Raw genomic sequence first — 13,027 nt, 5'->3', positions numbered from 1 at the left:
ATATTTGATCCATTTTACCATAAGTATTACAGAAAAAACAGCATGATACTTCAATATATCTCTGAATTTTATTAGATCTTGTTCTTTGATTCCTTCTCCCCTCAGTTTCTGTATATTCTAATGATAAAGATAGGTTTTGGTAGGTTTTTATCTCCATCTAGCTGTAAGTGAGAGATGTGATTGGCTAATACACTATATGGCACACTCAAATAATATAAAATGGCAATGATTAAAAGAAAGATTAAATCTTGCATGTTTACATTGGAAAGGTAAGAAAATTTAAAAGCACTTGCTTTTGAGAACCCTTTAATGGAACTAAGCTTTATAAAAGTTGATCCATGATACTAATTATGAAGTCATGAAATATAGGAAATAAGACACAGCAATTTTGAAATACATGATGTTTTGTTTGGCTCAACAAAGAATCCAACTCTTAACAGTTGGGAGCAAAATAATGTAAAAATAATGTTGTGTATTGATCTTGGAGAGACCTTATTGCTCTCTGCAACTACCTGAAGGGAGGTTGTAGCCAGGTGGGGGTGGGTCTCTTCTCCCAGATAACTAGTGACAGAATGAGAGGACACAGTCTCAAGCTGCACCAGGGGAGGTTTAGTCTGGATGTTAGGAAGAAATGCTTCACAGTAAGAGTGACTGGTCATTGGAATAGGCTGCCCAGGGAGGTGGTAGAGTCACCATCACTGGAAGTGTTTAAGAAGGATGAGGCACTTAGTGCCATGGTTTAGTTGATTAGATTGTGTTGGGTGATAGGTTTGACTCGATGATCTCAGAGGTCTTTTCCAGCCTGTTTAATTCTGTATTCTCTATTCTGGTTTTCACAAATCTGAGGCCCTGATATTTGTGTTAATAAAGGCTGTTACGACCATGAAATGGATATGAGAACTGGGAAGATAAGAACATATATTTGTTTTGTTTTGGTAACAGGAGCTCTGTATAAAAGGTTCTCGGACATTGAGTTTAAAAAGCTCACTAGTGGAAGAAGCAGCTAATGAACTGATTGACATGTTACTTGACACGGAGGTACAGGTCAGAAAAGAAGGTAAGTCAGTTTTTCCTACTGGTGAAATGAGGGGAAAAAGTACAGGTAAGAAGATTGTATTGTAGCTCTGTGATTGTCTCTTTTGCATGCTGATAAGTATGTGTTGGGGAATATTGCAGCTTAGTTGACTGAAGTATCAGTGTGTCATGTCTAAAGACTTCTGTTTGAATTTGCCCAGATAACAGATCATCTAACAACCATCTATCATCTGTGCAATAAGTCAGTATTATAAGTTTAAATGCATGTTGAAATGTTAATGCTGTAGAAGCAGCTGCTTACAGGTGATGGTAAATTTTTGGACTTTCTAAAGAAAGATGATAAGAAATAATATCTAAATTTTGGTGATAATCATGCCAGTTTGTAGTGAGTAGAGATGGTGGATAGGAGTAATGTTACCTTGAAGTACAGATTACAAATTAGCGTGATCTGCACTTCTGTAAAATTTTGACTGTACTTCAGACATATGTGGAGGTGTTGCTTTGCTGTGGTTTTGAGTCCTGTAAGTCAATTTAACTAAGTAGTTTTATGTGGTTTATTTTTAGCAACAGAAGAAGAAAGAAGATCAAAAAGCTTGAGTTCCTTCTACAATTCCAGTGATATGTGGGCTGGACTGTCTCCTTTAGCAAAGAAGGAGAGAAAGGATATAGAAATGTTAGAAGAAAAGGCCAATGAACTGCTTTCCTACTTCAATCAGTGTAATATTGATGCCCTTTTGAAAGTCACTCGAAACACTCTGGATTCCATACGGAAGCGCATCCATGCATCTTCCATCATCAGCTTCTTAGGTGGCCATATTGCAGTTCTTTGTTTTCACTAGCTTACAAAACAAATAAATGTGATATCCTAGAACAATATAAAAAAAGAGCCACAAATGTAAAAGAGGGGAAAACAAAGGGAGTTTGAATAATCTGTCATGGTAAATCACAATTGGTAACATGGTATATTGTCAAAGGATTTTTTTTTCCCCTGTGACAGTAGGAATGTGATACTATTTCTCTTCATGACTGACTACTGTTTTGAAGGCAGATATTATGGAGCTGGCCCCGATGAGTGTTTATCTGTTTAACTGTGGTTTGTACATAAAACTAAATGGGAAACCAAAATGAAACATCACAAACCAAAATAAACCAGCCAGCCAAAAACCAAAACAAAAGGGAACCACAACACCCCCCCCCCCCCCGATAAACCAACCACCAAAACAAGTGTTCTTCTCTTGTGAATAGCCTTCAAGTCCTTCTATACAGTATGATGGAACACTCTATTGAAGTGTTTTCATGTTACATGCTTTTAAGAAACAGAAAGGCATTTATATTTGGTCTCTATGTCATATAAGGCATAGAATATAATGAGGTGCTAAGAAAGTTTTGTGGTCAGTTTAATATACTGACTGGGAGTCCAAACCAGATAACAAGATTTTCTGCTAAATAGTTTAGATGAACAGACCAAGTTGAAGAGGAGTTTCATGGAAATAATATGGCTGCTATAGACTTTGCAAATACATCTTGTAAATTAATCAGGAATATTTTTTCCCTTAGGAAATTACACTGAATACTTAATAGTATACATACTGTTTTATATCATTACAATGCTTAGTTTGATGTCTTGAGAAAAATGTGAGCAATATTTTTTCTTTTTTTTTTTTTTTTTTTTTTTTTTTTTAATTTCATTTAGAAAATCACAATACTTCTAAGCAGGAAAAATGTAGTCATCCTGTATTTAGGACTAGCATTAACCTATCTGTTCCTCATATCGTGATGGTACCCTCTTTGGATGAGGTACAACAGACACTTAATAAAGCTGTAGATACTATTGTGAAAGTAACAAAAGGAGTTGGACAGTGGAGCAAGGAGAGAATATCACAGGTTTGTCCTTTTAACAACCCTACTTAAATCTAATGTTTCAAACTCCTGCAAATAAAAAATGAAATTTTATTTCTTCCCCAGAAGAAAATACTAGACAGAAAAGCATCTGTGTTGTGGTGTGAGGGCAGAGACAGTGATTCTGATGACGGAATGAAAGAGATCGTAAAGAACAACATCCATGGTAATGATAATTTCTGACACCCATTCAATTTGAGTATTAGACAAATGTGATTTGTACAGAAAGTGTTAAAGAATATTAAATAAAAAATACATCAAAAGTGTAGAATGAAGACTTCATAGAGTTTTAGACTACTTCAGAGAAGAAGTAGGAAATAATAATAATAATAATGCCAGAGTACCTCCTTGTGATTAGAAACTAGACTTGCCTGAAGATAGTTGTCTTTGTGTGGATTTGAGTAAGGGGATTTTTTTGTGCCTCTCAGAGTGGTACTGCTTTCAGTTGTACCTGCAGCATTTGGAAACTGTTTGGGTGCCATCTTGGGCAGCATAGTAGAAAATGTGGTTGAGCTCACTACCACTGTACAAAACATTCATGATTTGCCAGTGTTGTTTGTAACTTGGCATGTTCAAATGACAACTTAAAACATGCGCTGAAATTCCTTTAAGTTGAACTTAAAGCCTGGTATTGAACAGAAATGTCTCCATAAATTGCAGTGCTGGTGGAAAGAGCATTGTGCAGAGGACTGAAAAGACTAAAATTTCTAAAATGATTTACCTTCATCAGTTTTGTGATCACATATGGAAGTTATTGAAAGCATTAATTTTAAAATGAAAATTTAAGGTGGTATAGCTGGTTGCTGGGGTTTTTGTGTCAAAAGAAGGGCAACAAAGATGGTGAAGGATCTCAAGTCTTATGAGGAGCAACTGAAGGAACTGGGTTTGTTTCGTCTGAAGAAGAGGAGGCTGAAGGGAGAACTTAACACTCTACAATTGCTTCAAAGGATGTCATAGAGAGGTGGAGGCTGGTCTGTTCAACCATGTAACAAGTGATAGAACAAGATGAAATGACCTCAAGTTGTGCCAGGAGAAGTTTAGGTTGGATATTGGAAAGAATTTCATTACTGAAAGGATTGTCAGGCATAGTAACGGCTTGCCCTGGGAAGTGGTGGAGTCTCCATCCCTGGGGGTATTCAAGAGTCTCATAGACGTAGTGCTTAGGGGTTAGGCTAATGATTGGGGTCAGTGATCTTGAAGGTCTGTGATTCTTGTTGGAAATGGTTTAGAATCAAGCCAAATTAATTGTTCCTTGTTGCACTTCAGGTACTTCCAAGATATATCGAGTCTTTCTAGGTTAGCTCCCTCTTATGCATCTAAAAAGTAGGAAACCAAGACTTTGACTGGTTAAGTAATGAAATTATTTCAAAACTAAGGCTTTCTCTTGCCTGAGATGTAATAATAAATGGTGTAATTTCAATCTTGTGTGCATTTTCTACTAATGTACTTTCCCTTTCTTTCCTATTGAGGACTGATTATAATAATCTTCTTGGATTTAATATTAATTGTACTTTCAATTGTCAGTCATGAGCTTCCCCACATTATTTTATAAAATAAAAAATATCTATGTATTTGTTCAGTGCTTACATATCAGTAAATTAGCTGGATGAACTGTACAGGATAAACCTTGGAGAAGGATCAGAGAAAGGGAATGATTATGTTTGAAAGATTGGACTGGAACTTGTTCCAAGTTTGACAGAGTCCATAGATGAAGCAGATTTCCTAAAATAGAGAAGTTTATGAATTTGTGTTAGCTATACTATCCACCAACGCGATGATCTTCAAAGTCTCTTCCAACCTGGTTTATTCTATTCTATGGTTGCCTTTCTGATTAATAAGAACACACATTTAAAGTGCATGCATGTTGAAAAATAGGACAGTAGTTTTTGTCTGTAGGAATTTGCTTGTCCTAAACCTGCTTTTCTGTTTGAATCTACCTTTATAGGTAGTGTATCAGACACGGCATCACTCAGTTTGTCTGATTCGATGCAAAGCCAGAACTACTTCAAGAGTGTTTCAGAGAACAAAGAAATTATTAAATTAGTCTCTTTACTGAGCACTACTATTAAGTCTACAAAAAAGGTAAGACAATCAAGATGTTCATTTGATATCACTGTCCAAGGAATTAACATTAAGATGTGTAACTTAATATCCTTAGGCCATAAGGGTAGGTATTTAAAACTGATTAAACATATGAATGGAAAAATACAGGATGGTAGATAGGAATCATGTAGCTGCTAGTTTCCAAATATACTTTGAAAGTATAATGTGAATTAAATGTACTCTGCTCAAACATTTGTGAGGTTTTGAATATTACATAAAGTAAAACTTAAGTCAGACTAAACCCCATATCTTTATTTGGTGAAACATCATAAAAAAGCTGAAGGTATAGTTAAGTGATGTGTATGCCATATATAATTTGCAGTAATTGTTCCAATGTGTTAAATACAATTTTGTGACATAAACATTCTAATAAAGTTAACATGATTTCTTGCTCATTAGGAAGTTTATGTCAATACACATAATTTCTTTGCCCTTTTCTTATTCTACACTCTCTGTAATAAACTGTAGGTATCAAACTGATATGTCTTTGGGGAAATCTACATATTTTCCTTCTGAGATCAGTCCAACCTTACAATGGAGCCTTGTCAGGTGGAAATTTTTGGTGCAAAGCCATATAACTTAAGTTGTACTAAGGCATAATTAGTACAATGACATACAGGCTTGTGCTGAAGACTAAGATGCAGATGGCATTGCTGGATAGTTATAGCTGTGTTGGCATTCTGATGCTCATTTTTTTTGTAATTGGAAACTCTTCTCATTTAACCAGGTTTAAATGCCTGCAGGCACTATGTTTATCATGTCATGATGTGAGTTATCCCCTTTTTGTGGTTTTAAGCCCAGCCATAGCTGAACACCACATGGCCACTTACACAACTGCCCCCTCCCCACAAAAGGATGGGAAGGAGAAATTTGGAGCAGAATGCAAAACCTCTCATGTTGGAATAAGGAGAGTTTAATAGAATAGTACAATGAATGAAGAACTGGAATAAAAATAATAAAGAAACTAATGGATAAACCCATGTCATCTGAAACATGACACCTTCACCCATGCCAGAGAACTGGGAAGAGTGGCTTAAGAGCTGCCCAGTAGAGAAGGATCTGGATTGACAGCTGGCTAAATATGAGCGAGCAGTGTGCTCAAGTGGCAAACAAGGCTTCCTGTGTTGCATCAGGACTAGTGTGGCCAGCAGGTTTAGGAATGTGATTGTCACAATCTGCTCAACCATGGTGAAGCCATACCTTAAGTATGGAGTTCAGTTTTGGGCCCCTCACTACAAGAAAGACATTGAGGTTATGGAGTGTGTCCAAAGAGCAATCAGGCTGGTGAAGGGCCTTGAACACAAGTCTTATGAGGAATGGCTGAGGGAACTAAGTTTGTTCAGTCTTCAGAAGAGGAGGTTGAGAGGAGACCTCATTGCCCTCTACAACAACCTCAAATGAGACTGGAGCAAGGTGGAGGTGGGTCTCGTCTCAGATGCAGTGAGTGACGGGACAAGAGGAAATGTCTTCAGGTTGTGCCAGGGGAGGTTCAGGGTTGTATATTAGGAAAAACTTTCTTCACAGAAGGGGTTATCAAACATTGGAAATGTTTGCTCAGGGAAATGGTAGTCACCATCCATTGAGGTATTAAAAAGATATATGGATGTGGCACTTAGGGACATGGCTTAGTGGTAGTGGCTTAGCAGTAGTGGTGGGATTGTGAGATCAAGATGAGTGGTTGGCCTTGATGATCTCAAAGGTCTCTTTCAACCTCAACATCTCTGTGGTAAGTGTACTGTATCCTTGACTGAAGAAGTTGCTTAAATGGAAAATAGTGTAACTGACAGACTGAATGTGATTGGCATGAAGTTCCTGGCAAGGTTAATGGAAATCACTTTAGCATGAGTTTACCAACACCCTACAGTTTAGTGAGGTGCCACAACTTGCTCAGTATGGAGTTTGTAATGTATTCTAACCAGCAAATGCTGAGAAATTATAAGTATGCTATATGTATAATGATGAGAATCTTTCTTTGAACTTCTAATGTTTTTCAGGAAGTTCTCACAGCTTTGGAGCGTTTTAGTTGTTACCACCATATATGGCAGAGGGACAAGGAGGAAACTATTGATAAATTAATGATGGGAAACCCATTACTGTCTGAATTTGAATCTGAAATTCTGTATTTCCAAGACCTGGAGCTGAAAATCAATTCTGAGCCTGAATACATCTGCGTGGGAGCTATTGCATTGTACACTGGTAGAATTCAGCTTTCCACTTCTCTCTAGAGATATATACTTCCTGACTCCTACAGGAAGGACTGATGGTGTTTAGTTTTGGATGGATGAACTAGGTTAAAGATGGAAAAGAGAAAGAGAGAGAATGGCTGTTTCCTGTTCTGGCTGTAAATGCATACAAACAGAATACTAATGCAAGGGTATCTGTAAGGCTCAGGAATTTTTTCTTCCACATGAATACTTCTGCCCACTTATGACATGGATGGTAGATGTTTACCTATCCTTCTGTCAGACCTCAAATATTCACTTTTTTGTAGCTCAGGTTTCACATTGCCCAAGTTTTGCATAAGCATTTTACACCAGTGTAACAGAAAGGATTGTTGGAAACTTTGATGGGCTGTAAGAAATGCATACAGATGATTTTGCTGTGGATGTCAAATCTGAGGAAGAAGGATCTTTTCTTCATTAGTAAAGAGCCAGCAGCCAAATATCTCTATTTATATCATAAGGCAAAGAGTAAGAGGAGCAAGCTGGCTGTTGAAACTCAGTGGAGGTGAGGTAATTCTGGTGTGTAATATATTGAAAAGGCTGCCAGGTTAGAGAGCTAAGCATGGGAAGACACACCGTAAAAAGGAATACACACAAATGAAATTTGCATAGGGAATGAAGAGGTAACATGTTTGAAATGACATCCAGCTAAAATTTCAAGCAGTGCTTGTGTTGGTATTGATTTTTGACTTTTCTTTTGAGAACTGTGGGGAAGAAATTTTATTTTAATGTCAAAACTGTAGAGAAATGAATTGGATTGTGCAAAACTGGGCAGCAACTCGGCACGTCTTCAATAGTCTATCTAAATGTTTGTCACTTGGTTCCAATGATGCTACAGCTAAAACTTATAAAAATTAAATGGTTGATGAACCATTTGGTTTCGTTAAAATTAAGATCAGACTCTTACTTCCCCCAGTGTGTGTTTGGTTTTATTCTTTTAAAGATTTTTAATTCTTTTTTTTTTTTAAGATTTGAGACTCATATGAGAGTCTTAACCAGTTTATTAGTGATGTGTAGGATAGAAATGTGTGTAATGATACACAAATAAGAAAATAAGTGTGGAGGTCAACCTCGTCCTGCAGGAGGAAAGAAAATGTATTTTGAGAAAATGAGGAGGAAAGCAATCCAAAATTGCAAGCAATCCCATAAACCACTCAAAGCTGTCAATGTGATTTTTATCTTCTCTGTACCTGGATGGACCAGAACTGGGAGTGAAGAGAACACATACTGAACAAAGATTAAAAATATGTCTCAAAAATATGTACAATATCTAAATATCTATTAATTGTTCAATGTTTTTAGCTGATCTGAAGCTAGCATTGAAAGCAGAAACCAAAGCTTGGATGACTTTGCTGGGCTGTCATTGTAATAAGAAGTACAGAAAAGAGATGGAAGCAATTTTCACTTTTATAGAGGAAACTGGCAAGAAGTTAAATCGCTGCATCAAGGACCTGGATGATATAAGGGTAGCCATGTCAGCTTTAAAAGAGATCAGAGAACTACAGATCTCCATAGACTCTCAAATTGGGCCCATTGAGGTACTTAACAAGCATGTTGCAATATATGGGTATTGTTTCAGCAGAGCAATTATTTTCCAGGTTAAATCTTAACAGTGTACTTTGAAAAGGTACAACTAAATATGTGTTAAATGGTGAGTAGCAGACTTACTGTGTTCTTGTAACCATTTTCTTTATGGAAATCTGATTTGGACAAATGTAAATTCGTTGAGGTGAAAGGTGGTTTAGTGAATAGTGCAGAAATTATTTCACCAAAAGGAAGATGAGATATTTGACACAAGAATGCTTGTGGTACTTTTTTGATCTGTATAACAAAAGCATTGGTTTTCCTCTCTTTTTAGCTTAGCCTACAGAAGGGGAGAAAGCTAATGTTAAGCAGATTATTTGAGAATGTATGAGAGTCATTGCTTTATCAGCTATGTCATGGATTGAAATAAGCATAAACAATTGGCTTCCTTAAAGAAGTTAATTTCCTAGAGCACATTTATTGAACATCTGACAATGTAGGGCCTTTTGGTCAAATGGCAGAATTAAAAACATATAGCAACTATGTCTCTGCATCCCTGACCAAAGTGCGGATATACTTTGTCAAAATGTACCAGTGATTAGTCATTTGGTAGAGGATTTTGGTTTTTTCCTAAGACGTATTCATGGTTCCTGGCCCTAGTTTTATTGTCAGGGTTGTGTCCTTAATTGTTTTTAGTCAAAGCAACTTAAGAAAGAATTCTCATCTACCAAATACTGACAGTTCTAATATTTTATTGTGGAGGTGCGAAACCTGTGTTGGCTGTCAGACAGATGTCTTGCTCTTGTGTTTTCCTGTGTTTTCTCTGAGCTGAGGTAAATTATGGACTGTAGTATGTACTTGTTTATGCAAATAATGGAAATGAATCACAGAATCACAGAATTTTAGGGGTTGGAAGAGACCCCCTGCCAGAAGAAGCTCACATAGAGCAGATCACACAGTTTTGAGAAAACTTGAAGAAGGGCTTAAAGGTCTTTAGAGCATTGAAGCTTTACTTATTCGAAAGACTTAGATGTTTTCTCATGGCTTGCCTCCTATAATATTCACCTTGGGTCAAAGCAGATACTTGAAGACATAGATCAGAAAGATGATCTCATTAAATGAAACAAAAACCCTGTAGACTTAAGGAGTATTTTAACTGGAAATAGTTTTTTAGAGAGGTAGATTGCACTAGGGGAAATAATTTATCAGAAAGCAGAATGCTGTGTGAAAGGTAAGGAGTATAGGATCTAGTTTTCATTTTGATGTTTCTTCTAGTTTGGTATTGGCTTGCCAGACTCTGGTAATTGCTATATTGTGCATTTTGATCCAACCTTCTAACAGGAATCCTATGCTATGTTAAACAAATATGATCTACTTGTGGCCAAGGAAGAGACAGAGAAGGTAGACACTTTGCACTACTCTTGGGAAAAGCTGCTTGTCCGTGCAAATGAAGTGCAGAATGAGCTCACCGCTTTGCAGCCAAATTTCAGAGAAGAGCTTATTATCACAGTGAAGACTTTTACTGAAGAGTGTGCACAGTTCTATGCAGATTATGATCAGGCAAGTGTTTGTGGTATGTTGTATTAGAGGAGTTTTTGAGGAGTAGCGGGAGCAGTTGTCTAATTAATGAGATATACCCCCAGTGCCTGAAAAATATGCTTATTCGTGTTAATGTCGTATTTGAATTTCAGTACTGGGCAGAATTTATTTAATTTTTGGATGTGATTAGTATGTAATGCTATGTAATCAGCTCTTAAAGATTAAGATGCAGAACTTTTAGGTTTTATGATAAACAGCTAGTTAGTATGAGCAAATGTGAAGTTTTGGATTAGCTAGTAATTATGTTAGAATGTAAGAAATATTTTCTAATGTTGGATATAAATACAAATAACTTAATCTCTTATATTCTTTCTTAATAGAATATAAATGAGTCAAGATGAACCAACTTTAAATTATCCTCTAAGTAATTCTGATTTGTACTTGAAAAAGGAGATACAGCTGTGTTGCTCTTACACTATTCTGAAAAATTCTTTGTTAAAAAGGCAAATAATGCCCAAATAATGTTATTACTATTTTTTTTAAAAAATAATTTAACTAAATAAAAGATGTTTGTTTTTGTTGGTAACTCTGATCTCTTGATTCTGTTATCTGACATAGGGATGAAATCCTGAAACGGCAAAAATGAGTTTAATATTTACAAAATGTTGATTAGAAATATGTGGCTATTTTCAGCCTCATAGTTCACTATTTCATTTAAAATAGTTTTTTTTTTTTTTGTAGAATGGGCCAATGGTGATTGGTTTAGAGCCACAAGAAGCCAGTGGCAGACTTATTATGTTTCAGGTACTGTTAATTCTAAGACATTGCTTAATAGTCATTGCAAGTAAACTAACACCTGAAGGCTCTGAGAATGCGTAAGAGTGGCTGAACCCATTTTCAGGACACATAGAGTTTACTTATTGGGCAGATTCTGTTTTAAGTTAGTGAAAGCTGTTTGTATATTTTTTTCTATGTGTTTGTGAGAATGCTGGTTGAAATTACTATTATTATTATTTTTTTAATAGTATCTAAGTGGCTGTATATACAGTGACTAATAATTACTAGAATCAAATGTCTTAATGAGAGACTACTCTCAAGTTTTATGTATTTGGATATAGGCTGTTTTTGTGTTATAATTGTCTCTTTTTCTCAGAAACATGTTTCTGTCCAATCTCCTTCCCATCTTGAAATGCTTCTTTGTAATGTGACTAATTTCTGTTCCTGTAATGATGACTTCTAATGGTTTTCCTTTTCCCATAGTGCTATTCATTTGCCTTCCTGCTATGTTCTCTCAGTTATACTGCAAATGATAATTTAGTTTTGTTTTTCTTTGCTGCTTATACAAAATTAATTCTTATTTCAACCCTTCAACAAAAGGATTTCACAGCACTCTAGGAGAGGTAGAAGTTGCTGCATCCACCTTTCTTTGCTTTACATATTATGGTCTACCTCTTTCAAGTGCAAACATAGCATTTATCATTCGGTGCCACATGGAGTAAATGACCTCTGTGTCTAAATGTGTGTCCCCCAGGCTAATTAAAAGCTACTTTTCTTATGAAAAGTGTTGATAAAAATGTTGTCAGTTGCTAGTGTCTCATGTATCTTTCTACATTTTTAATCACTAATGAAGGTCTAAGCAAAATGGCAGATCTGGAATGTTTATTTTAAGTTTAATCTTTTTCTTTCTTAGAATCGATTTGATAATCTCTTTCGGAAATACATTACTTGTACTGATGGGGAAGATCTTTTTGGTTTGCCTGTTACTCAGTATCCTCAGCTGCTCGAAGTAAAGAAGCAACTGAATCTGTTACAGAAACTCTATAACCTGTACAACAATGTCATTGACACAGTCAGTGGCTACTATGATGTTCTTTGGTCAGAGCTAGACATTGGAAAACTTAATAGTGAACTTAAGGAGTTTCAGAACAGGTGAGTGCTGCTGTGGTAAAGATTGTTAAAATACTTCTGTTACTTTTAAAATATGATTTTAATTGTTTAGCACCAATAATCTTGTCTGACCATGTATTTGTTAATCAAAACATGAAAAATGTAAATTTTATTTGAAAAATATATCCGTTACCAACTTCATAAAACAAAGGAGCCTGTTTAGACTGATCCACTAAATGTTGAAGATTATTCTTTGTTAGGGAGCTTCTTGGTTAGAACAGATCAGATTGGATGAGATTGGATAAGATTGGAATATGTGCTAAAAATGCAGTTTATTTTTGTTCAAGAAGGGAAATTTCACGTGTTTCTTGTAATATTACTATTCTTGAGAGACAAATTCAGCCTGGATGGCTAAGGCAAGTTAGTGAATTGATGAATAGCTTTCCTACAATATGGGATATATTGCATGCATATAAACAGAACCTTTAATCAAACCAGGAAGCAAACAATGTAAAGAATTAAACCTGCATTTTCTGAGGAACTGTTTTCTTGTTGGTTTTTTCCTTTCTTTTTCTAGAGCACAGAGCAGTGCCTATCACGAGCCTCACCAAAAGAGGAAATCAAGGGGTTCAATTACTTTTGAAGATTGCTTGGGCAAACTGTATTATAATTATGCATCTTTATTCCTTAAGGGGAACATGTAGGTGCCTGCCCAGCTATTGGTCATTGACATATACTGGAAAGAGGTTTTCTCAACTGCTGAATTGCATACAGAAATGTCAAAATACAAGTAACTTGAATTTGGAAGTTTTGGGATC

The 13,027-nt window shown here is 36.0% G+C and overlaps 1 protein-coding gene across 1 annotated transcript in view; it reads left to right on the top strand.

Annotated features, from left to right (window-relative positions):
* The window catches only part of DNAH5 (dynein axonemal heavy chain 5), a 115,056-nt gene that overhangs the window by 31,405 nt on the left and 70,624 nt on the right, over positions 1-13,027 (top strand). The window contains exons 18-27 of the mRNA XM_054164273.1: positions 943-1,096; positions 1,609-1,842; positions 2,729-2,919; positions 3,001-3,100; positions 4,892-5,016; positions 7,032-7,233; positions 8,562-8,797; positions 10,125-10,343; positions 11,064-11,126; positions 12,013-12,251. Coding sequence (XP_054020248.1) covers positions 943-1,096; positions 1,609-1,842; positions 2,729-2,919; positions 3,001-3,100; positions 4,892-5,016; positions 7,032-7,233; positions 8,562-8,797; positions 10,125-10,343; positions 11,064-11,126; positions 12,013-12,251 — 1,763 coding nt within the window. The remainder of the gene's footprint in view (positions 1-942; positions 1,097-1,608; positions 1,843-2,728; positions 2,920-3,000; positions 3,101-4,891; positions 5,017-7,031; positions 7,234-8,561; positions 8,798-10,124; positions 10,344-11,063; positions 11,127-12,012; positions 12,252-13,027) is intronic.

The sequence above is a fragment of the Dryobates pubescens genome, chromosome 9, assembly GCF_014839835.1.
Source record: "Dryobates pubescens isolate bDryPub1 chromosome 9, bDryPub1.pri, whole genome shotgun sequence".
Lineage (NCBI taxonomy): Eukaryota > Metazoa > Chordata > Aves > Piciformes > Picidae > Dryobates > Dryobates pubescens.
This window is presented reverse-complemented; position numbering and strand designations above follow the sequence as displayed.